A 26980-nucleotide genomic window follows, 5' to 3' on the forward strand; every position below is an offset into this window, starting at 1 on the left:
TGGTTTTAACCGAAGATAGGCACAAAAAGCTGGAGTAAAAACTCAGAGGGACGGGCAGCATCTCTGGAGAGAAGGAATGGGTTGACGTTTCGGGTGCGAAGAAGGGTCTCCACGTCACCTATTCTTTTTCTTCAGAGATGCTGTCTGACCCGCTGAGTTATTCCAGCTTTTTGTGCCCAACTATATTAACGTTGGTCGGTGGACAACAGTAAAGCAAAAAAGAAATCTGTAAACATTTAAAAATGCACATTTTTATCAAAAAAGGTCATATATTTACATTAAAGTAATAAAGATCTTTTTGTTCTTTGCCCAGTCCTGTTTATCTCTTCTTCATATTGCGCCAAAATTGCTGAGGTTCTCTCTTCGGTAATTGTTTCTGTGTTCAAGAAGCAGAAGTCAGTTGTAGATATGAACAGCAGTGAACAGAGAGAATGAACGTACTGATTGTAGTGCATGATCGGAGACGGTGAATGTACTGACTGCAGATGCGCTGGCTGCAGGTACGCTGACCAGGTGTGCTGACCAGGTGCGTTGACCAGGTGCGCTGACCAGGTGCGCTGACCAGATGCGCTGGCTGCAGGTGCGCTGACCAGGTGCGCTGACCAGGTGCGCTGGCTGCAGGTGCGCTGACCAGGTGCGCTGGCTGCAGGTGCGCTGACCAGGTGCGCTGACCAGGTGCGCTGGCTGCAGGTGCGCTGACCAGGTGCGCTGACCAAGTGCGCTGACCAGGTGCGCTGACCAGGTGCACTGACTGCAGGTGCGTGATCGGAGACAGTGAATATACTGATTGCAAGTGTACTGATTGCAGGTGTACTGATGTGTAGGAAAACAACTGCAGATGCTGGTTAAAATCGAAGGGAGACACAAAATGCTGGAGTAACTCAGCGGGTCAGGCAGCATCTCTGGATAGAAGTATTGGGTGACGTTTCAGGTCGAGACCCTTCTTCAGACTGATGTCAGGGGACGGGGCGGGACAAAGATAGGATGTAGTCGGAGACAGGAAGACTAGTGGGAGAAGTAGGAAGGGGGAGGGGATGGAGAGAGACAGAGGAACTATCTGAAGTTGCGGTGCACTGTTTGTAGGTGTGCGGCCTGGGGCTTACCAGTGCTTCCTGGGCCTTGGGCTTACCAGCGCTCCCTGGGCCTGGGCTTACCAGTGCTCCCTGGGCCTGGGACTTACCAGCACTCCCTGGGCCTGGCCTACCAGTGCTCCCTGGGCCTAGGGCTGACCAGCGCTCCCTGGGCCTGGGGCTTACCAGTGCTCCCTGGGCCTGGGCTTACCAGCACTCCCTGGGCCTGGCCTACCAGCACTCCCTGGGCCTGGGGCTGACCAGCATTCTCTGGGCCTGGGGCTGACCAGCGCTCCCTGGGCCTGGGGCCTACCAGCACTCCCTGGGCCTGGCCTACCAGCGCTCCCTGGGCCTGGGGCTTACCAGCGCTCCCTGGGCCTGGGGCTTACCAGTGCTCCCTGGGCCTGGGGCCTACCAGCGCTCCCTGGGCCTGGGCCTTACCTGCACTCCCTGGGCCTGGGGCCTACCTGCACTCCCTGGGCCTGGGGCCTACCAGCGCTCTCTGGGCCTGGGCCTTACCTGCACTCCCTGAGCCTGGGGCCTACCAGTGCTCCCTGGGCCTGGGGCTTACCAGTGCTCCCTGGGCCTGGGGCCTACCAGCGCTCCCTGGGCCTGGGGCCTACCTGCACTCCCTGGGCCTGGGGCCTACCTGCACTCCCTGGGCCTGGGGCCTACCAGCGCTCCCTGGGCCTGGGCCTTACCTGCACTCCCTGGGCCTGGGGCCTACCTGCACTCCCTGGGCCTGGGGCCTACCAGCGCTCTCTGGGCCTGGGGCCTACCAGCGCTCTCTGGGCCTGGGCCTTACCTGCACTCCCTGGGCCTGGGGCCTACCAGCGCTCTCTGGGCCTGGGGCCTACCAGCGCTCTCTGGGCCTGGGCCTTACCTGCACTCCCTGGGCCTGGGGCCTACCTGCACTCCCTGGGCCTGGGCCTTACCTGCACTCCCTGGGCCTGGGGCCTACCTGCACTCCCTGGGCCTGGGGCCTACCAGCGCTCTCTGGGCCTGGGCCTTACCTGCACTCCCTGGGCCTGGGGCCTACCTGCACTCCTGGGCCTGGGGCCTACCAGCGCTCTCTGGGCCTGGGCCTTACCTGCACTCCCTGGGCCTGGGGCCTACCTGCACTCACTGGGCCTGGGGCCTACCAGCGCTCTCTGGGCCTGGGCCTTACCTGCACTCCCTGAGCTGTGGCTTGAGGCTTTCTCTTCTGTCTTCTCACTCATCTTCCATTGTTGAGGCATGTTTCAAAATCCCACTGTAAAAATAAAACACAGCGATGTATCGGGAAGCTTCATTTATTAAAAGTGGTTCCATTCTTTGGCAAAACAAGTAACCACGAGCAGCTCTGCCATTAAATATCCATGCATTAGAGAGATTTAAATAGTGACAGTCCTCAGACATTGGGGTTTAAGAAGCAGCTGCTGACTTGAGTGGGAAAGCCCCAGGTGAAGGCTGGTGGTTGGCACGTGCAGGGCTGAGCAGTGTGTGCAGGGAGGGAGACAGGTAGTAGACAGGTAGTAGACAGGTGCAGCCACTGTGGGGAAGCACTGCAGTCTGAGGCCCACTCACCTGGCCATCGAGGGCTCAGGCCCCGTGTAGAGCACAGCAGACACGTGACGGGGGGCGAGGAGGGAGACGGGGGAGGGAGAGAGGGGGGAGGGGGAGAGGGAGAGGGGAGGGGGAGAGTGGGGAGGGAGAGGGAGGGAGTGAGAGGGAGGGAGAGGGGGAGGTGGGAGGGAGAGAGGGGGGGGAGGGAGAGAGGGGGAGGGAGAGAGGGGGAGGGAGAGAGTTGGGAGGGAGAGAGAGTGGAGGGAGAGGGAGGGAGAGGGAGGGAGAGGGAGGGAGAGAGAGGGAGGGAGAGAGAGGGAGGGAGGGAGGGGGGAGGAGAGGGTGCTGCACCAATGCAGGAGGTTTGGGCCCAACGGGTCGACTTGGTCGAGTTTAAATATAAAATATAAAGCTTTTTGTTTTGCCAATCAACCTTATTTCTCTCCCCCTCCCCTCTCTCCCCCTCCCCTCTCTCCCCCTCCCCCCCTCCTCTCCCCCTCCCCCCCTCCCCTCCCCCTCCCCCCCTCCCCTCCCCCCCCCTCCCCTCTCTCCCCCTCCCCTCTCTCCCCCTCCCCCCCTCCCCCTCCCCTCTCTCCCCCTCCCCTCCCTCCTCCCCTCTCTCCCCCTCCCTCCCCTCTCTCCCCTCTCTCCCCCTCCCCTCTCTCCCCCTCCCTCCCCTCTCTCCCCCCCTCCCCTCTCTACCCCTCCCTCCCCTCCCCTCTCTCCCCCTCTCTCCCCTCTCTCCCCTCTCTCCCCCTCCCTCCCCTCTCTCCCCCTCCCTCCCCTCTCTCCCCCTCCCTCCCCTCTCTCCCCCTCCCTCCCCTCTCTCCCCTCTCTCTCCCTCGTCTCCCTCCCCTCTCTCCCCCCCCCGTCACGTGTCTGCTCTGCTCTACACGGGGCCTGAGCCCTCGATGGCCAGGTGAGTGGGCCTCAGACTGCGGTGCTTCCCCACAGTGGCTGCACCTGTCTACTACCTGTCCCCCCTCCCTTTTTTTTAGAAACATGAATGAAGCTTATTCAAAAAGAGAAGCCAAGCTTTGTCGTAAACAAACAGGAGGGGGGAGCTGCACTTTTGTTAGGTTAGTTTAGATGCAGTAGGTTCGGTTCGTACCTGTTCTGAATTTAGGGCCTCCAGGTACTTTTGCTGCAGAGTAAAGCACATCGACAGAACTGAACAACTCTGGTCAGCACCTTCAACGCAGATTCACAGCAAGATGACATTTCAGTGACATTAAACACAGCTGGAACTCAGCGTATCTGTCATTGCACCCCGGTTTATAGCAGAACCCCAGAAAGCCACTGTGAACTCACAATTTGAATTGGATATTTGTAACGTGTTTGCCAATGAAGAGTTCCGATTAATCGACTGGCTGACAGAATGTTCCCCACATTCAGAGTCACAGACCCAACTTGCCCACACCAACCAACATGTCCCATCTAAGCCAGTCCCATTTGCTCACGTTTGGTCCAAATCCCACTAAACCTTTCCGATCCATGTACCTGTCTAAATGGCGTTAAAGTGTTTGACAGTCCCTGCCTCAACTACCTCCTCTGGCAGCTCGTTCCGTACACCCACCACCCTCTGTGTGGAAACGTTGCATTTGGGTGTTGCCCTGATGTGGGTGGTAATTATGTGGGTGACCGCGCTCCATGTAACAGCCACACTCAGGGTACAGATCAAACGTGTAAATCACCACAACACCCACAATGTGGAATCAAATGCAAGATAATGGATTTCATGGTTTGGCCAGTGGAATTACAAGAGATTGAGATGATCGAAAGTTAACCTATCAAATATTTATTGTTTACGAAACGACACAGATTAAAAATCTGTGAACTGCATGCATGGCAATTTAGAAAAATATTAATATTAGTAGTAGATTTGATAAATAAAAAATCATTAATTTTGAAAATTAAACATAAGCTATCAGCACAAATTTGCATTTGGAATTTATTATTTGTTCAAACAGAAATGAAGTCAAAACTAAATTAATTGAATATAAAATAACACAACACAAATATGAAGAAATAGCCCTATCAATGCAGATGAAACCTACAATCTTAAAAATGATGATCCAAAAGATTTGTTCAAACAGGAATAAGTGTTCCTGAAATAGGAATCGTTACATGATTCTTGCTGGAATTTAGAAGATTGAGGGGGATCTTATAGAAACGTACAAAATTCTTAAGGGGTTGGACAGGCTAGATGCAGGAAGATTGTTCCCGATGTTGGGGAAGTCCAGAACAAGGGGTCACAGTTTAAGGATAAGGGGGAAGTCTTTTAGGACCGAGACGAGAAAGTTTTTTTTCCACACAGAGAGTGGTGAATCTGTGGAATTCTCTGCCACAGAAGGTAGTTGAGGCCAGTTCATTGGCTATATTTAAGAGGGAGTTAGATGTGGCCCTTGTGGCTAAAGGGATCAGGGGGTATGGAGAGAAGGCAGGTACGGGATACTGAGTTGGATGATCAGCCATGATCATATTGAATGGCGGTGCAGGCTCGAAGGGCCGAATGGCCTACTCCTGCACCTATTTTCTATGTTTCTATGTGTCTATGATTCTGCCTATTAACTAACATCACCGAACAATGTCATTGTTATATGATTCTGCCTATTAACTAACATCACCAATGTCATTGAAACATGATTCTGCCTATTAATATCACCGTTTGAATTTTTACATGATTCTGCCTAGTAACTAACATCACCAAGCAATGTCATCATTAAAAATCCAGTCCAATTAAATTCTCAAATTCAGCCCAACCCTCGGACCCAGCAAACTCCATCTTCAACTAAAACTGAAAACCTTCAGTCTGAAGAAGGGTCTCGACCCGAAACGTCACCCATTCCTTCTCTCCAGAGATGCTGCCTGACCCGCTGAGTTACTCCAGCTTTTTGTGTCTACCTGAAAACCCACACACTGATGTCATTCACATCTCCCACTGCCCAATCAGATGTGCAGCACTTTGGTCAACGTGGGTTGTTTTTAAATGTGCCATACAAATAAAATTGACTTGACTTGACTTGACATCGTTAACACTGCATCTTCCCGCACCCGCACAAAGGTGGACAGAGTGAGCTGAAACCCCAGGACAAAGTATCACAGGAGTGAAAACGGTGCAAGATCACACTCAAGGACAATCTGTTTCTTGTAGAATGGACACACAGTACTAACCTCAAGTTCGGAGCTGATGGAGGTGGCATCTGACGAACTACAGGACGGCATGTTAGCTTGGATAACGTGTAGCGGAGGGTACATCGGAGGATCATAGACAAGCAAGCCGTCCATTTTAGATTTTCTCTCAATACATATCTGCCCATCTCCAGGTAATCTCTCAACAGCAAATCCAATCTACAATTATAAATAGCAACAGTACACACAGCTGAAGACTGCTGATTGTGAAGATCAGATTAGCAATAAAACAGAATTTGAAACAAATTAAAAAATGTTGCTCACTTTAAGCTTTTGTAATCCAATTTCACTTTCCCCACCTACTCATTTTTAATTATACATGAATTATATGGATCAATTAATAATAATAATAATGCATTTTATTTATATAGCGCTTTTCATATACTCAAAGACGCTTTACAGAGATTTAGAGAACATAGGGAAATGAATAAATAGATTAATAAGTAAATAAGTAAACGAATAGAGAAAGGAGACAGAAGGTGAGGTGACCTTCAGTGGTTGAAGGCAGTACTGAACAATTATTGGGATTGAAATAATATCTACAACAACATCAAAGATGCAGAGTAACAAAGCATTTGGTATAAATGAGTCCGAAACCTTGTGCAACTCTTTTGTCATTCAGTAATATCTTGGTTATAGCAGCATTGGTTCAAATTGGCGTTTAATGAATAAAGCAGATGAAATAAAACAATCTGCAAGGAAGGTTCCTGGGGTTGCGGGCGTGTGTTACAGGGAGAGGTCAGATAGGCTGGGACATTGTTCTTTGGAGCATAGGAGGCTGAGGGGCGACCTTATTGAGGTGAGCAAGATCATGAGGGGCACAGATAAAGTTTGGGCCAGGACTTGGTCTGGCTTTTTTTTCCAAATCGGCTCCCGACTCAAGACATCGCCTGCCCTTTCCCTCCACAGACGCTGCCCGACACGCCGAGTTCCTCCAGCACTTTGTGTTTTGCTCAAGATTACAACACCTGCACTTTCCTGTATCTCCATCGTAATCTAAAGCAAAATGGAATAATTACGATGGGGGTTGAGATTGACTCGGAGTTCATTACTCTGGCATTCCACTCTGGACAAATATTTCCCCACTTGGTAACACGGTTGAAATGCTGAAAGGCATTGCCGACAAGTTTCCAGCCCACCTCTTGCTCCACACACTCGTCTCTCTTTAGCTATTTAAAAGTCGTGGTATTACTGGTGCATTTAGATGGTGTGCATGCAGGATAGTGCAGCCCAGGTGTGGCAGCAATCTACAATTACAGTTGAGTCCACCAACATTTTTCGGTGCAGGAGTCAGTGTGTGTATTTAGCTGCATTGACTCAACACAAACTGCAGGAACAGCACCTCATATTGCGCTTGGACAGCTTACAGCCCAGCGAACCCCTTGCTTTCCCTCTCTCTCCGTCCCTCCCCCATCCTAGTTCTCCGATTAGTTTCACGGGCATGCTGATTAAATTTCACTGACTGTAAGCCTCGTTGTCACTTTCCCCTCAGCTGACAATGAACCATTCTACATTTCCTTGATCATAGTCTGCTTCGATCTGTCATTTTCACACCTCACCCTTCCATATCTCTAGTCTCCCTCTCCCCTGACCCAGTCCGAAGAAGGGTCTCGACCCGAAACATCACCTATTCCTTCTCTTCACCAATGCTGCCTGTCCCGCTGAGTTACTCCAGCACTCTGTGAAACGTCACCTATCCACGTTCTCCAGAGATGCTGCCTGACCCGCTGAGTTACTCCAGCACTCTGTGAAACGTCACCTATCCACGTTCTCCTCAGATGCTGCCTGACCCGCTGAGTTACTCCAGCACTCTGTGAAACGTAACCTACCAAGGTTCTCCAGAGATGCTGCCTGACCCGCTGAGTTACTCCAGCACTCTGTGAAACGTAACCTACCAAGGTTCTCCTCAGATGCTGCCTGACCCGCTGAGTTACTCCAGCATTGTGTGTCCATCTGCAGTTCCTTCCTACACATTATTTTCTTACCTCTTGTACGGGCTCAATGCTCAGATCCAGGTAGTGACCAATTTCTGCCATCTTGCGTAGATACCTGTTGTTCTGGGGTATGTTCAGCGGCACCCAGTCCGTGCTCTGCAGGGAATCACAAACACTCATCTCACGTCTGTTCCGCTCTCAGCTGGAACCACAATTATGTTTACAACACCAACAAAAAAAGATGAGGACATCTCATTTTAAATTTGAGAAGCAATGAAAATCCCCAAAATAAATGAAATGACCATTTTAAAATCATAATATTTGCCACTTCACGTCACTCTTTGTCAAGAGTCTGGAGTGATTTAATGTCATGTGTACATGGAACATGCACACCGACAACGGAACAATCAAATTCTTACTTGGTGCAGCTTTACAGGCCCGCTACCTCAATAACACACAGATATATACACACGATAATCAACAGCACATCTAATTAATAACTGGGTCATTGGAATCAATAATATGGTGGACAAAGACTGGCCCACCATGTCCGCACTAACCAACATGCCGATCTAATTGAAGAAGGGTCTAGACCCGAAACGTCACCCATTCCTTCTCTCCAGAGATGCTGCCTGACCCGCTGAGTTACTCCAGCATGTTGAGTCTACCTTCGGTTTAAACCAGCATCTGCAGTTCCTTCTTACACATGCCAATGTAATTAATCTCCTCTGCCTGCACATGATCCATATCGCTCCATTCTCCCCATATTGGCTGGTTTATTATTTATTTAGTAGACGCAAAATGCTGGAGTAACTCAGCGGGACAGGCAACATCTCTGGAGAGACAGAATGGTAATGTTTTGTGTCAAGACTCAATAGACAATAGGTGCGGGAGTAGGCCATTCGGCCCCTCGAGCCAGACCCTTCTTCAGACTGCCCGTAATAAAAGTATTAATAAGAGATTACTGATTCACTGACCTGTGTGTCAGTGTGCAGTTCAGCGCCTGCCTCCTGCTGGCCAGGTGGTGGCAGTAGCGAGATGGTGTCTGGCTCCACCACCATCTCCAAGCCCCACTGCTGCCGCCTGTCTTTGTCCCTCAGCAGGAACAGCAGGTACAGCACCTGGCAACATTGGTGAAGGAAATCTGTAACTGTTCACCAACTCACACAAACATCAACCAATAAGTGGAGGAACCGACTGGAGGGCAGGCCATCCTGGACTGGGTATTGTGCAATGGGGAAGGATTAGTTAGCGATCTTGTTCAGTTTAGTTTAGAGAAACAGCACGGAAACAGGCCCTTCGGCCCACCGAGTCCGCGCCGACCAGCGATCCCTGCACACTAATACTATCCTACACACACTAGGGACAATTTGTACATTTACCCAGTCAATTAACCTACAAACCTGTACGTCTTTGGAGTGTGGGAGGAAACCGAAGATCTCGGAGAAAACCCACGCAGGTCACGGGGAGAACGTACAAACTCCGTACAGACGGCGCCCGTGGTCAGGATCGAACCTGGGGCTCTGGTGCTGCATTCGCTGTAAGGCGGCAACTCTACCGCTGCGCCACCGTGCCGGAAATAGGGTCAGTTAACGATCCTACGGGCTACTACGGGCGCCGGCTGTAGTGAGTTTGTATGTTCTCCCCGTGACCTGCGTGGGTTTTCTCCGAGATCTTCGGTTTCCTTCCACACTCCAAAGACGTACAGGTATGTGGGTTAATTGACTGGGTAAATGTAAAAATTGTCACTAGTGTGTGTAGGATAGTGTTAATGTGCGGGGATCGCGGGGCGGCGCAGACTAGGTGGGCCGAAGGGCCTGTTTCCGCGCTGTATCTCAAAATCAAAAAATAAATCTTGTTGTGCAAGGCCCCTTGGGCAACAGTGACCATAATATGGTGGAATTGTGCATTAGGATGGAGAGTGACACGGTTAATTCAGAGACGAGGGTCCTGAACTTGAATAAAGGAGACTTGGAAGGTACGAGATGGGAAATGGCTTGGATGGACGGGCAAATTATACTTAAAGGGCTGACGGTGGAGATGCAATGGCAAAGATTTAAACTACAAAAATTGTTCATCCCTGTCTGGCGAAAAAATAAAACGGGTAAGGCGATTCAACCGTGGCTGACGAGGGAAATCAAGGTCAGTGTTAGATCCAAGGTAAAGGCATATAAATTGGCCAGAAGGAAGCAGCAAACCAGAGGACTGGGAGAAATTTAGAACTCAGATGAGGACAAAGGGGTTAATTAAGAGGGGGGGGGGGGGGGGGGAGCATGAAAGAAAGCTTGCGGAGAATATAAAAACTGACTGTAAAAGTTTCTTCAGACAAGTAAAATGGAAAAGATTAGTGAAGACAAATGAAGGTCCCTTACAATTAGAGACAGGTGAATTAATAATGAGAAACAAGAAAATGGCAGAACAGTTAAACAAGTACTTTGGTTCTGCCTTCACTAAGGAAGACACAAACAATCTCCCAGAAATACTAGGGGACCGAGGATCTGGAGGGAGGGAGGAACTGAAGGGAATCCACATTAGTCAGAAAATGGTGTTAGGTAAACTGTTGGGACTGAAGGTAGATAAATCCCCAGGGCCTGATGGTCTGCATCCCAGAGTTCTCAAGGAGGTGGCCCTAGAAATCGTGGATGCATTGGTGATCATTTTCCAATGTTCTCTCGACTCTGGATCAGTTCCTGTGCACTGGAGGGGAGCCAATGTAACTCCACTTTTTAAGAAAGGAGGGAGAGAGAAAACAGGGAATTGTAGACCAGTTAGCCTTACATCGGTAGTGGGGAAGATGCTGGAGTCGATTGTTAAAGATGTTATAGCAGCGTATTTGGAAAGCAGTGAAGGGATCGGTCAAAGTCAGCATGGATTTATGAAGGGGAAATCATGCTTGACTAATATTTTGGAATTTTGTGAGGATGTAATAAGTAAAATGGATGAAGGAGAGCCAGTGGATGTGGTGTATCTGGACTTTCAAAAAGCCTTTGACAAAGTCCCACACAAGAGATTAGTGTGCAAAATTAGAGCACATGGAATTGGGGGTAGGGTATTGACATGGATAGAGAACTGGTTGGCAGACAGGAAGCAAAGAGTAGGAATTAACGTGTGGGTTAACATTTTCCAATGTTCTATAGATTCAGGATCAGTTCCTGTGGATTGGAGGGTAGCTAATGTTATCCCACTTTTTAAGAAAGGAGGGAGAGAGAAAACGGGAAATTATAGACCAGTTAGTCTGACATCAGTGGTGGGGAAGATGCTGGAGTCAATTATAAAAGACGAAATTGCAGAGCATTTGGATAGCAGTAACAGGATCGTTCCGAGTCAGCATGGATTTACGAAGGGGAAATCATGCTTGACTAATCTTCTGGAATTTTTTGATGATGTAACTAGGAAAATTGACAGGGGAGAGCCGGTGGATGTGGTGTACCTTGTATTTCAGAAAGCCTTCGACAAGGTCCCACATAGGAGATGGGTGGCAAAATTAGAGCACATGGTATTGGGGGTAGGGTACTGACATGGATAGAAAATTGGTTGGCAGACAAAAAGCAAAGAGTGGGGATAAATGGGTCCCTTTCAGAATGGCAGGCAGTGACTAGTGGGGTACCGCAAGGCTCGGTGCTGGGACCGCAGCTATTTACAATATACATGAATGACTTGGATGAAGGGATGAAACGTACCATTAGCAAATTTGCAGATGATACAAAGCTGGGTGGCAGTGTGAACAGTGAGGAAGATGCTATGAGGTTGCAGGGTGACTTGGACAGGTTGTGTGAGTGGGCGGATGCATGGCAGATGCAGTTTAATGTGGATAAGTGTGAGGATATCCACTTTGGTGGTAAGAATAGAAAGCCAGTGGAATGTTGGCCTTCATAACAAGAGGAGCAAAGAGGTCCTTCTGCAGTTGTACAGGGCCCTAGTGAGACTGTACCTGGAGTACTGTGTGCAGTTTTGGTCTCCAAATTTGAGCAAGGATATTCTTGCCATTGAGGGCGTGCAGCGTAGGTTTACTAGGTTAATTCCCGGAATGGCGGGACTGTCATATGTTGAAAGACTAGAGCGACTAGGCTTGTATACACTGGAGTTTAGAAGGATGAGAGGGGTTCTTATTGAAACGTATAAGATTATTAAGGGGTTGGACACGTTAGAGGAAGGAAACATGTTCCCAATGTTGGGGGAGTCCAGAACCAGGAGGCACAGTTTAAGAATAAGGGGTAGGCCATTTAGAACGGAGATGAGGAAAAGCTTTTTCAGTCAGAGAGTTGTAAATCTGTGGAATTCTCAGCCACAGAAGGCAGTGGAGGCCAATTCACTGGATGTTTTCAAGAGAGAGCTAGATAGAGCTCTGAGGACTAAAGGAAACAAGGGGTATGGGGAAAAAGCAGGAACGGGGAACTGATTTTAGTTGATCAGCCATGATCGTATTGAATGGTGGTGCTGGCTTGAAGGGCCAAATGGCCTCCTCCTGCACCTATTTTCTATGTTTTTATAAGGAATAGCAGTAGAATTAGGCCATTCGGCCCATCAAGTCTACTCCACCACTCAACCATGGCTGATCTATCTCTCCCTCCTAACCCCATTCTCCTGCCTTCTCCCCGTAACCCCTGACACCCGCACTAATCAACAATCTATCTATCTCTGCCTTGACAATATGCACTGACTTGGCCTCCAGAGCCGTCTGTGGCAATGAGTTGCACCTCGTGTTGCATTTGTGTACGGTTGGTGTGTGAAGGATACGGCGATGTCCATGGCAGCCCCGCCCAGGTAGATGAGCAGCCAGGGCAGAGCCCGCAGGATGAACTCTGCCCTTTTATCCTGACTGAGAATGGCCACTGCATAGAACACGCTGGCCAGGATCGTGAAGACCAGAGAAGTCTTCTGACTGCACTCAGTAATCTTCCCCCTGGACTGATAGACAGTGGGGAGAGAAAGATCATTTCAAACATTAATATCATTAAAAAAGACAGTTGAAATGCAATAAATGGGAAATGCTGGAGGTCAGAATTGGAACTGTAGACAGTTTTCCACATTACAGTGATCAATATCAACAGAGACCCCCTGGCCACACTCTCACTGACCCACACCACCCTGGCCACACTCTCACTGACCCACACCACCCTGGCCACACTCTCACTGACCCACACCACCCTGGCCACACTCTCACTGACCCACACCACCCTGGCCACACTCTCACTGACCCACACCACCCTGGCCACACTCTCACTGACCCACACCACCCTGGCCACACTCTCATCTCGCTGCTACCATGAGGAAGAAGGTACAGGAGCCTGAAAACCGTGAGCTCCAGGTTCAGGGACAGCTTCTTCCCAGCAACCATCAACCTGCACGTCTTTGGAGCGTGGGAGGAAACCGAAGATCTCGGAGAAAACCCACGCAGGTCACGGGGTGAACGTACAAACTCTGTACAGACGGTGCCCGTAGTCGGGATGGAACCCGGGTCTCTGGCGCTGCGAGGCAGCAACTCTACCGCTGCGCCACCGTGACCACCCTGGTCTACTTGAAGACAAGTCACAGAAAAAGACATAGCCTCAAGATCAAGAATAAAAGATCAAAAGATGGTAATACAGGGCACTTTATTTAGTAATGCCACCGGTCTGGAGGAGTGTTGGCGGTAGACCAGTCCATCCCACCACTGCTTCACTCACCACCTTTATCACGAGAGGTATCTTTGATGTCCAGCCAATTAAAATCGCAGTCACGCCCAGTGCATATCCAATGACCTCTGTGCCATCCTAGAAATAAATCAGTTTAGTTTAGATGTACAGCGCGGAAACAGCCCCATCAGCCCACTGAGTCCATGCCAACCAGCGATCACCCCGTACACTAGTTTAGTTTAGAGATGCAGCGCGGAAACAGGCCCTTCGGCCCACTGAGTCCATGCCAACCAGCAATCCGCGTACATTAGTTTTCTCCCACATACACTAGGGACAATTTACAGAAGCCAATTAACCGACAAACCCGCAAGTGAGTCTGTGGAATTCTCTGCCACAGAAGGTAGTTGAGGCCAGTTCATTGGCTATATTTAAGAGGGAGTTAGATGTGGCCCTTTTTGCTAAAGGGATCAGGGGGTATGGAGAGAAGGCAGGTACAGGCTACTGAGCTGGATGATCAGCCATGATCATATTGAATGGCGGTGCAGGCTCGAAGGGCCGAATGGCCTACTCCTGCACCTATTTTCTATGTTTCTATGTAAGTCTTTGGAATGTGGGTGGAAACCAGAGCACCCGGAGAAAACCCATGAGGCCACATGGAGAACGTGCAAACTCCGTACAGACAGCACCCGAGGTCAGGATGGAACCCGGGTCAGCAATGCCGAGAGGCAGCAGCTCTACCCGCTGCACCACCGTGCTGCCTGTTAAGTAAATAAAAAGATTAATGGAAGAGGCACCTTAGGGGCAAGTTTTTCACTCCAAGGGCAGTCCGTATCAGAGGAAGTTATAGGAGAGTAGACAAACGATATATGGCCAGGAAGGGTTTAGAGAGCTGTGGGCCAAATGCAGGCTAATGGAACTAGCTCAGTATGCCAACGTGGTGGGCAGGTATGAGGTGGGCCGAAGGGCCTGTATAGGTGCTGTACACCTCGGTGACCCTACAGCACCCGTCCACCTGCACTAACCCATCCCTGCACAGATCGCCAACCACGCTGTCTCAGCACGCAAGTGGCTGCAGAACGGTCCCATCCATTACAACCATCTGCCATGTTCTCCACAGAGGCTGCCTGACCTGATGAGTTCCTCCACCACTTTGAAATTGACCCTGCCCACACTTTGTTTGAACCAAACACAAAGTTGTTGTTGATAAGATGTGGACGACTTGATATTCTAAGCACCCGTGTGAAGTATTGTGGATCACTCACTACCAGACCTGTCCCCTGTACAATATTTAGGCTCGATCACTGTACAGCTTCACACTCAGGCAGAAGCAGCAGCAGCAGCAGCAGCATCTTGTTGAGACGTCCATTGCCTTCGTTGTCACGTGCCAGGCCGGGCCAGGGGCAGGTTTCACCTCTGGTCGGGCGAGCCCGTGGGCACCGCGCACTACTGCCGCCTTACCTGAGGTAACGAGGAGAGTAACCTCCTCCCTGGGCCATGAACATCCACCAGACCAACGGGAGATGGCCACAGGTAGCAGCCTGTGCCCACAACAAAGGGCAGGCAGGCCAGGAGCAGGGTGGTCCCTGTCTCCCTCCTCCTCCTCCTGCGTCTCGATCGCCCTGAGTGTGAAAACAGGATGAGAGAGATGAGAATCTCCCCTTGCCGTTGTAGTCCCAGCACGGGGCACAACACACCAGTGCTAGCGACACACAGGGGGGGGGGGCACACACAGGGGGGGGGGGGCACACACAGGGTGGGGCGGCGACACACAGGGGGGGGGGGGCGGCGACACACAGGGGGGGGGCGGCGACACACGGGGGGGGGCGACACACGGGGGGGGGCGACACACGGGGGGGGGCGACACACAGGGGGGGGGGCACACACAGGGGGGGGCGGCGACACACAGGGGGGGGGGCGACACACAGGGGGGGGGTGACACACAGGGGGGGGGGCGACACACAGGGGGGGGGGGGCGACACACAGGGGGGGGCGACACACAGGGGGGGGGGCGACACACAGGGGGGGGGGCGACACACAGGGGGGGGGCACACACAGGGGGGGGCACACACAGGGGGGGGCACACACAGGGGGGGCAGACACAGGGGGGGCACACACAGGGGGGGGCACACACAGGGGGGGGCACACACAGGGGGGGGCACACATAGGGGGGGCACACAAGGGTGCCACACACAGGGGGGGGGGCGACACACAGGGGGGGCGACACACACAGGGGGGGGCGACACACGGGTGGGGGCACACAAGGGTGCCACACACAGGGGGGGGCACACAAGGGTGCCACACACAGGGGGGGCGACACACAGGGGGGGGGCGACACACAGGGGGGGGGGGCAACACACGGGGGGGGGCGACACCGGGGGAGGGGGCGACACACAGGGGGGGGCACACACAGGGGGGGGGCACACAAGGGGGGGCACACACAGGGGGGGGCACACACGGGGGGGGCACACACAGGGGGGGGCACACAAGGGTGCCACACACAGGGGGGGGGACACACAAGGGGGGGCACACACAGGGGGGGGCACACAAGGGTGCCACACACAGGGGGGGCACACAGGGGGGGGCACACAAGGGGGGGCACACACGGGGGGGGCACACACGGGGGGGGCACACACAGGGGGGGGGGCACACAAGGGTGCCACACACAGGGGGGGGGGACACACAGGGGGGACACACACAAGGGGGGGCACACACAGGGGGGGCACACACAGGGGGGGCACACAAGGGTGCCACACACAGGGGGGGGGGACACACAGGGGGGGACGACACACACAGGGGGGGGCGACACACAGGGGGGGGGCACACAAGGGTGCCACACACAGGGGGGGGCGACACCGGGGGGGGGCACACAAGGGTGCCACACACAGGGGGGGGCACACAAGGGTGCCACACACAGGGGGGGCGACACCGGGGGGGGGGCACACAAGGGTGCCACACACAGGGGGGGGCACACAAGGGTGCCACACACAGGGGGGGGCACACAAGGGTGCCACACACAGGGGGGGGGGCGACACAGGGGGGGGGCACACACGGGGGGGGGGCGACACAGGGGGGGGTGGCGACACACAGGGGGGGGGGGGCGACACCGGGGGAGGGGGCGACACCGGGGGAGGGGGCGACACCGGGGGGGGGGTCGACACAGGGGGGGGGGTCGACACACAAGGGGGGGCACACAGGGGGGGGCGACACCCGGGGGGACACACACACACGGAGGGGGGGACACACGGGGGGGGGGCGACACACAGGGGGAGCGACACACGGAGGGGGGGCACACACGGGGGGGGGGGGGCGACACACAGGGGGGGGGGGTCGTGACACACAGCTTATCGATATCCCGCTGTATACGTTGACAGCCTTCCTCACAGTCCGTGACCCCAGCAATCTTGGTGTCATCTGCAAACTCCTTAACCAACCCACCTCTGTTCACATCCACATCACATATATGTATCACATCCAGCGAGGTGCCAGCGCAGATCCCTGCAGATCCACAGGTCACGGACCCCCAGCCTGAATATTGTCCTTCCACCACAACCCTGTGTCTTCTATCAGTACGATCAGTATCAGTTCTGAATCCACTGTTAATCCCAATCATCTTAATCTTCTGGAACAGCCGACCCTCGGGGGCTTTATCAAATGACCTGATTAAAGTCCTCATAGAAACATAGGAACATAGAAAATAGGTGCAGGAGGAGGCCATTTGACCCTTTGAGCCAGCACCGCCATTCATTGTGATCATCCACAATCAGTAACCCGTGCCTGACTTCTCCCCATATCCCTTGATTCCGCTAGCCCCTAGAGCTCTATCTAACTCTCTTTTAAATTCATCCAGTGAATCGGCCTCCGCTGCCCTCTGTGGCAGAGAATTCCAGCGGCCCACCCTCACCGATCACCTCCACACCCCCCCCCCCCAAAATACTCAGTCCAGTGAGACACAACCTGCCTTTCACGCTGACTGACTCCAATGAAAAGAAGTGAATCCTATCCCGGGGAATGTTCAATATCCTCCCCACTGCTGGCGTGAGGTTCACCAGCCTACAAGCCCCTGGGTTCTCTCCCCTTCCCAAACAAACCAGACACAGGTGGCCTCTCAACAGATCCACGGCACACAGTGCTGGAGGCTAGTCACTCACAAAGGTGGGGACAATGGACGGTACTTTCAGCAAGACGTTGTTCCTACCTGATCTTGATCTTGAGCCACAGTCGGGAAACAGAATCAACACAAAATGGAGAACATCCATGGCCGCCATGTAAGCTGCTGTAAAAACCTGCAAACAGATCAAGACAGAAAGCATCAGTCTTCTCCAAGAGGTGTTCTTTCCTGTCGCCGGTACTGTGCCCTGCTTGGACAGCGCCAGGGTCCAGGCGCCCATGTTTGCTGACTGCCAGGGTCCCGGGGAACTGAATGTTGGCCAGGCTCAAGGAAGTTCCCTCGATGATGTCGGCTGCTCTCCCGAGGCAGCGTGAAGTGTAGATGGAGTGGGTAGTGGAGAGGCTGGTCTGTGTGATGGACTGAGCTACATCCACAACTCTCTGCAATGTCTTATGGTGTTGGGCAGAGCTGTTGCCAAACCAAGCTGTGATGCATCCTGATAGATGCTTTCTACGGTAGAACTATTGAGGTTGGGCAAGTCAGTGGAGACGTGCCTCTCTGCCCTGACTCCACCCCCTAACATCAGTCTGAAGAAGGGTCTCGACCTGAAATGTAGCCCATTCCTTCTCTCCAGAGATGCTGCCTGACCCGTTGAGTTACTCCAGCACTCTGTGAAACGTCACCTATCCATGTTCCCCACAGATGCTGCCTGACCCGCTGAGTTACTCCAGCACTCTGTGTCTGCTGCCGAACCTCTTTGGTCTTGTGAGCAAGTGCAGGCATGGGCGTGTTTTCTTCGCTCTGGGTTCAGTGTCGTTAGTTCAGGACTAACTGTTGGTAATATTCGGGCCTGGGATGTTAAAAGGTGTTGACCATCTCCACCTCAACACCATTAATGACAGGGGCACCCGGGCTGTCTTCCACTTCATCTGGGGGTCGGCGATGGACCGGGTGAGATGAGCCACAATGCACAAGTCGGCAGACAACGGGGGTAAAAGCGTGCCCAACGTCGCCCTCATCCTGATGGCCACCTTTGTGTGTGGCTGCATCAGGCGGAGCATAGAGCCAAGGCACGTGGGCACCAAGTGCCACTACCTGCTGAGGTTCTACCTGTCCCCGGTGTTGCGAAGGATGGGCCTGGCGCAGATGCCACGCAATGTGCCAGTCAGCTGGACATTGCCGAACCATCTGTCGTTCGTGGAAAGGTTCTTCCGGACCAACACCTTTGACCACAAGTCCATCGGGCAGTGGTCAGCACGGAACGTCCTGCAGGCACTGCAGGGGAATGACTCCATGGATCCTGTGGCGTGGTTCCCAGAGCAGACTGCCCAGCTTGTCTGGCAAAATACCTCATCGCCAGAACTCACCAACAAGCACCAAGACCTGGCTTGGCTGGCGGTGAGGGGAGCCCTCTCAGTCAGATCCTTCCTGCACCGCCGGAACCTCACTACCGGCGCACGCTGCCTCCGGGACGGCTGCTACGGAGAGGAGACGGTGGCCCACCTCTTCACAGAGTGTGGATTTGCAAAGAGAGTCTGGAGAGGTCTGCAGGGGTCCCTGTCACGATTCATTCCGAGCAGCTCCATCACAGAGGACTCTGTGATCTACGGACTGTTCCCAGGGACGCATTCGGAGACTGACATCGAGTGCTGCTGGAAGGTCATCAACATCTTTCACCGGAAAGACGCTCTTTGGTCTGCCCGAGCCTTGTTGGCCTCCCAGCGGGCGGAGCGAGCTGTCCGTCAAGGAATGTTGCCGACTGGCCCGCTGCAGACTGCAGGAGTACGTGCTGAGGGACGCACTGAAGCTTGGTGCAGCCAATGCCAAGGCCCTGTGGGGGAGGACCACAGTCTAGGGTCCTTCCGCTGCTGGACATGGGGGGCAGGGTGTGGTGGAGAGAGACACCTCTCCAAATAAGGGATACTGAGTTAATGTCTGTAAATGTAAGTAAATGTCTAAGTGAATGCCTGTATCAAATGTGTAACCTCCGGAAATGTCGGATGGGCTTGTTAAAAAAGATGGTTTGTAAATGATTTATTACTTGAATAAAGTATTTTTTGATATAAAAAAAAAAAAAAAGAATGACAGGGGCATGCACGCCACTTGTTTCTGAAGTCAGTAACTAGCTCATCGGTTCATAAGTGATAGGAGTAGAATTAGGCCATTTGGCCCATCAAGTCTACTCTGCTTTTCCATCGTGGCTGATCTATCTCTCCCTCCTAAACCCATTCTCCTGCCTTCTCCCCAGACACCAGTACTAATCAAGAATCTATCTATCTAGTTTAGTTTAGAGATACAGCACGGAAACAGGCCATTTCGGCCCACTGGGTCCGCGCCGACCAGCGATCCCCGCACATTAACACTATCCTACACCCACTAGGGACAATTTTTACATTTGCCAAGCCAATTAACCCACAAACCTGTACATCTTTGGAGTGTGGGAGGAAACCGAAGATCTCAGAGAAAACCCACGCAGGTCACGGGGAGAACGTACAGACTCCGTACAGACGGCGCCCGTAGTCGGGATGGAACCCGGGTCTCCGGCGCTGCACTCACTGTAAGGCAGCAACTCTACCGCTGCGCCACCGTGCCGACCAATCTCTGCTTTAAAAATATCCACTGACTTCTGCAGCAAAGAATTCCACAGATTCACCACCCTCTCACTAAAGAAATTTCTCCTCATCTCCTTCCTAAAAGAAGGTCCTTTAATTCTCCTTCATCTTGCCAGTGCAGGGCGAGATTGTGCTGGCACCATGTTGCCAAGCTCTCTGTCTCTTCCTGTATGCGGTCTTGTCATTGTTTGACTTCCAGCTCACCACTTCTACTTGGTAATTACATTTTCTTAACATATACACCCAATCTTTCACATAAACCAGTTATCAGTACATCTGTGTCCAAAACAGTTAACAGAACAAATCCAAGATCTGGGAACTGACTGAAGAGAAAATGACTGTTCCTGAAACACAGCAATTGAGAGTGATCAGCCATGATCGCATTGAATGGCGGTGCTGGCTCGAAGGGCTGAATGGCCTACTCCTGCACCTATTGTCTATTGTCTATTACAGCAATTCAGTCGTCGTGATCCGCAGCAACTCCACATGGGAGAGGAATTGTCTGAACTTTCAATGTGGCCTGGCTGCTCTTTGCCAAAACAAGACATCAATCAGAACGAGTTGTCGTAAGCTGAAGGAAAACAAAGAGAGTGGAAAAACTAGAAACAGAAACTAGAAAGCTTCTTGGAGAAACCGGAGAGAGATCTTGTGGAAAACTGCTGCTCGGATCAAGGGAGAGGAAAGCAAGTGGAGTAAAATGAGTTTTAATAAATTATACTCACTCACCTGGATACCCAGCTGATTTGCCAGAAGTGCCCCAAGCATGTTGCACACATTGCCCAGAAACGCATAGATGACACAAGACAGGGGCTCGTGCTTCCAAAGACTCCGTTTGCAACGGAAATAGATCACCCTGGAACAGACAAGATGTTGACTGCAGAAACTGCAGGGACAGGCAGCAAAGACACACCTGGTTGATCATCACTGCTGTGTGAAGGTGCAGCCGCAACACAGGTACCATTCACCTGGCCATTACCTGCAGCTTTAGGGTGAGTGGGGCAAAGTTTATAGATACACAGGGCAACTTATATATATATATATAAAATATATATATTATAAATATGAATAAATAATAATAATATAAAAATATAAATAAATATTATATATAACATATATAAACATAGCACAAAAAGTAAGGAAATTTGTGTTTGGTAGATTATTTCTTTGTTGTAACAATGCTTCTTGGCAATAAATCTTATACCGTTGGAAAGCCTGTTTATTTCCCTTTTAAATGGTGCCACATTTGTAAGGAACATGCATTTGTGGGATGAGCAGCAGAGCTGAGTATATGGGTTGCGCCCATGAAAAATTTGCCAAATCTTCTCTGCCAATGCCAAACAGCTTATTCTGCCATTGACTCTTGTTCGGTGTTGTTTGGTGGATTGGATGATTGAAGTCTGAAGAAACAAGACATATTGGCAATTTAAGAATTTATTCATTTAATAAACAGGAGCCACAGTAGCGTGTGGAAGAACCATACACAGCCACAACAGCCTGGCACCTCCTCCTCATGCTGGTCACCAGCCTGGTCACACACTGTTGTGGGATGGCATCCCATTCTTGTCAGCACCTGGGGTACCAGAAGCTCAAAACAAGAGTCAATAGCAACAGCAGAATAAGCTGTTTGGCATTGGCAGAGAAGATTTGGCAAATTTTTCATGGGCGCAACCCACATACTCAGCTCTGCTGCTCATCCCACAAATGCATGTTCCTTACAAATGTGGCACCATTTAAAAGGGAAATAAACAGGCTTTCCAACGGTATAAGATTTATTGCCAAGAAGCATTGTTACAACAAAGAAATAATCTACCAAACACAAATTTCCTTACTTTTTGTGCTATGTTTATATAAAGGATAGTAGAATTAGGCCATTCGGCCCATCAAGTCTACTCCGCCATTGAATCATGGCTGATCTATCTCTCCCTCCTAACCCCATTCTCCTGCCTTCTCCCCATAACCTCTGGCACCCCGTACTAATCAAGAACCTATCTATCTATCTGAGTGGTGGGGGCCTGGAACACGCTGCCAGGGGTGGTGGTGGAGGCAAATACGATAGTGGCGTTTAAGAGGCTTTTAGATGGGCGCACGGATCTGCAGGGAATGGAGGGAATTGGATCACGTGCCGGAGGGAGATTAGTTTAACTTGGCATCCAGTTGGGCATGGATATTGTGGGCCGAAGGGCCTGTAACTGTGCTGTACTGTTCCGCTCTACATTACAAATACGTCACAGTATTTGAGCCATTGCCAGTCACCAGGGAGGTCTCTGAGTTCACGCTTTATTCAGACTATCTGAAATTGCAATGAACCTCCAGCACGTTAATTAACAGTTTAGTTTAGAGCTACAGCGCCCGTCAGTTCACCGGGTCCACGCCGACCCGCGACCCCCGCACACTAACACTACCCTACACATACTAGGGACAATTTACATTTATACCAAGCCAATTAACCTACAAACCTGCACGTCTTTGGAGTGTGAGAGGAAACCGAAGATCTCGGAGAAAACCCACGCAGGTCACGGGGAGAACGTACAAACTCCGTACAGACGGCGCCCGTAGTCGGGATCGAACCCAATGTTGTAAGGCAGAAGCTCTACCGCTGCGCCACCAGTTCTAAGTGACAGGCAAATGGTTAGCGACACGTTTGTCCCAAGTAACAGTGAATACTGAATTATGCTACAAGGGAAATGGCACAGAAATCAACATGGGTGTGATCCACACAAGGCAAACAGTTTATTGTTTAAAGAGCTGTGGCCCATGATGTGAAACCACTTGGGGAGAGACACACATGGATAAACAGCTGCAACTTCATCACAAACTTTGTGGGGAATTTAAATGATGATCTTCGCGTCTACCACCACTGGGAACAAGAATCTGTGATCACCCCTGGCACCCCTGCAGTTGTGTAGGGCCCTGGTAAGACCACATCTGGAGAATTGTGTACAGTTTTGGTCCCCTAATTTGAGGAAGGACATCCTTGTAATTGAGGCAGTGCAGCGTAGGTTCACGAGATTGATCCCTGGGATGGCAGGACAGTCATATGAGGAAAGATCGAAAAGACTAGGCTTGTATTCACTGGAGTTTAGAAGGATGAGAGGGGATCTTATAGAGACATAAAATTATAAAAGGACTGGACAAGCTAGATGCAGGAAAAATGTTCCCAATGTTGGGCGAGTCCAGAACCAGGGGCCACAGTCTTAGAATAAAGGGGAGGCCATTTAAAACTGAGGCGAGAAGGAACTTTTTCACCCAGAGAGTTGTGAATTTGTGGAATTCTCTGGCACAGAAGTCAGTGGAGGCCAAATCACTGGATGGATTTAAAAGAGAGTTAGATAGAGCTCTATGGACTGGTGGAATCAAGGGATATGGGGAGAAGGCAGGCACGGGTTACTGATTGTGGATGGTCAGTCATGATCACAATGAATGGTGGTGCTGGCTCGAAGGGCCAAATGGCCTCCTCCTGCACCTATTGTCTATGTTTCTAAGTTTCTATGTAAATCTGGAATCTGCTGCTGTACTTACCATGACCTTCTGTAAAAACATTGAACAAAATGACTGGACACCATGTTTGTGCAGTGTGCACATGTCATGTACAAGGCAGCTCTGTAATGAATTGTACATCGCCTTTCACATGGTGCACACAAAAAGCTAAGGACTTAGGGGTTTGTTTTGTTTTCCAACTATAGTTTTCTTTAATATAGTAAATGTTTTTTAATGCTGTTTATTGGGTGTTGTGTTTACAAACCTGTTGTGCGGGTTGTTCACTGTTCAGTTTCGGTAACACATAGCGATGAAAGTTTAACCGTGACCTGCCCGGTCGCTCGCTGCTAATCCTCGCCCTTCACATCCTCAGTGTACATGATGTGGGTACCGCCAAGCCCCCATCCCTCCCTCCCCCACCCACCCTGGTTAAAGTACTTACGTGATGTGCGCGGTGACCCAGAGCAGTTGTGACACAGCCCAGAGCACCAGGTAGCTGACCAGCCGCGCCTCCAACCAATCGCCCCAAGTACCGGGGCTGGGGCTGGGGGGAGCCGGGCCGGGCACACCGGCTCCCATCCTCAATGCATCATCGCCTCAAACATCAGCCAGTTCCCAGCTCCGCCCGGGTACAGGGGGGGATGTAGACCGGGTGTAGAGACCGAGTCCCGGGCACGGCCGCCGCTTTCTGCCCCACCGCTTACAATCTGGACCCCTTATTCACTGTCTGTCCCACCCCGGCACTGTCCCACCGCTCACTGTTTACCCTGCCGGCTCTGTCCCACCCAGCGCTTTCCTTCCTGCCGTGACGACAGTCGCCCTGAATCCAACACTGGCTTGAAGGCATCCACGGACGAGGCGGCGTCAGTCCCGGACACTCCCTGCGCTCGCATTCCTCCGGAATGAACAATCCAACCTCTCAATAAAACCTCCAGGTTCAAGAACAGCTTCTCCCTGGCAACCACGGACTCCACAGCCACCACAGCCACACAACACTACCTTGATTTGACTTGACTTGTCTTGACATAACACGAAAAACATGACCCACAACTGTGGCCTGCCATAACACGCAGAAAACACAACACTAACCTCAACTAGAGTCTTTCTATAACACTCAGAAACACAACACTAACCTCAACTAGAGCCTTTCTATAACACTCAGAAACACAACACTCACCTCAACTAGAGCCTTTCTATAACACTCAGAAACACAACGCTAAAGCCAACAGTGGCCTTCTCTGGATTGCGTCTTTGGTTGCAGTCGAATGCGAAAAAGGGAGGAAAACTATTTTGTGTTTAAAGACACTGCATGGAAACAAACCCTTTGGCCCATCGAGTCTGCACCGACCATCGTTCACACGAGTCCTTCTGTTACCCCATTTCCTCAGCCACTCCCTGCACATTAAGGACACTTTACAGAGGGGCGATTAACCTACAAACCCGCCCGTCTTTGGGATGTGGGGGGAAACTGAAGAGCCTTGAAACTTTGTTGGTGGCAGCTACATGTTCACCTCCTTGGTGTCGTCTACTATTCTTACACAACAATCGTTGCACTTTTGTACGTATCTACGCTTATGCTCACTCATAGTAGGCTTTTACCAGATTGTTCACAAAACAAATGATTTCACTGTACCCGCGGCAATAAACCATCATTGAATTATCAAACCCATGCGGTCACATGGAGAAGGTGCAAACTCCACAGACAGCACCCGAGGTCAGGATGGAACCCGTGTCTGGCGCTGTGAAACTGCACCACTGTGCTGCACAGTTTTATCCCAAACTAAGCCTGATATGAGGAAGGAGTCCTTGCTATTGAGGCCGTGCAGTGTAGGTTCACCAGGTTAATCCCCGGGATGGCGCGACTGTCATATGAGGAAAGATTGGAAAGACTGGGCTTGTGTTCACTGGAATTTAGAAGGATGAGAGGTGATCTTATAGAAACGTATAAAATTATAAAAGGACTGGGCAAGCTAGATGCAGGAAAAATGTTCCCAATGTCGGGGGAGTCCAAGGGCGGCAAGGTGGTGCAGCGGTAGAGTTGCTGCCTTACAGCGAATGCAGCGCCGGAGACTCAGGTTCGATCAGTTCGATCCCGACTACGGGCGCCGTCTGTACGGAGTTTGTACGTTCTCCCCGTGACCTGCGTGGGTTTTCTCCGAGATCTTCGGGTTCCTCCCACACTCCAAAGACGTACAGGTTTGGAGGTTAATTGGCTTGGTAAATGTAAAAATTGTCCCTAGTGGGTGTAGGATAGTGTTAATGTGCGGGGATCGCTGGGTGGCACGGACCCGGTGGGCCGAAGGGCCTGTTTCTGCGCTGTATCTCTAAATCTTTAAAATCTAAAAACCAGGGGCCACAGTCCTAAGAATAAAGGGGAGGCCATTTAAAACTGAGATGAGAAAAACTTTTTCACCCAGAGATGAATTTTTCACCCAGAGATTCACTGGATGAATGTAAAAGAGAGTTAGATAGAGCTCTAGGGGCTAGTGGAATCAAGGGATATGGGGAGAAGGCAGGCACGGGGTACTGATTGTGGATAATCAGCCATGATCACAGTGAATGGCGGTGCTGGCTCGAAGGGCCAAATGGCTTGAAAATTTCCATCCTAATTGTGAATGCAGCAGAGATTTACAGTCATGTGTTATACAGCAACAAACTACATTTCTTATGACAACTACAATCAATCTAACAAAACCAATGCCTTTGGAAATAAATAGCAACTTCAGGCTTCAGTGACATCCAGCAGTTGATGGATTTGGTAACAAATTCCTCTGCCTTTTTACAAAGATATAAATTACATATTATGCGTGCGGTAAATATATGTATAAACATTACAAGACTGGCCAAAGTAGCAATGCGATTGTGGAAAGATACAGTGGTAGACATCCACTTGCACCGTGACAGCCCGACTCCACACACTAATGGAGCTGTATCCAGAAGATAGACACAAAACCATGCAGCATCTCTGGAGAGAAGGAATGGGTGGCGTTTCAGGTTGAGACCCTTCTTCAGGCTCATGTCAAGGGAGAGGTTGATACGTAAATATGGAAGTGTAAATTGTGAAAATAGGACGATGGGAATGGAGATCAAGGAAAATGTAGAATAAATCTTTGTAGAACAAGAGGAAGAAGTTGAACTTTATTACCTTCCATCACTGTGAGGAACGTGGAATCCGCTGTGATGGATGTTTATGTTAACGTTTATGCGGTTGTGTGTCTTGTTGCTTATCACTAAGTATGGCTGTATGGTAACTCAAATTTCACTATACCTTAATTGGTATTTGTGACAAGAAATTGACCTTTAAACCTTGTTAGCTGGGAGAAGGTAATCACAAAGCAAACAGATAAAATGTAAGGTAGACACAAAAAGCTGAAGTAACTCAGCAGGACAGGCAGCATCTCTGGAGAGAAGGAATGGGTGACGTTTC

At 51.0% G+C, this 26980-nt stretch overlaps 1 protein-coding gene across 1 annotated transcript; it reads right to left on the reverse strand.

The window, feature by feature from the left end:
* Positions 1-6: 6 nt before the first annotated feature.
* On the reverse strand, positions 7-24348 carry tmem44 (transmembrane protein 44). The gene is given in 13 exon segments (XM_078410080.1): positions 7-376; positions 2239-2310; positions 2313-2322; positions 3727-3759; positions 5790-5966; positions 7793-7897; positions 8719-8862; positions 12479-12649; positions 13408-13494; positions 14815-14975; positions 17552-17639; positions 20803-20929; positions 23996-24348. Coding segments are annotated over 13 exon segments (1410 nt in total). The 5' UTR covers positions 24133-24348; the 3' UTR covers positions 7-278.
* Positions 24349-26980: the final 2632 nt, after the last annotated feature.

The sequence above is a fragment of the Rhinoraja longicauda genome, chromosome 13 (genome assembly GCF_053455715.1).
Source record: "Rhinoraja longicauda isolate Sanriku21f chromosome 13, sRhiLon1.1, whole genome shotgun sequence".
Taxonomy (NCBI): domain Eukaryota; kingdom Metazoa; phylum Chordata; class Chondrichthyes; order Rajiformes; family Arhynchobatidae; genus Rhinoraja; species Rhinoraja longicauda.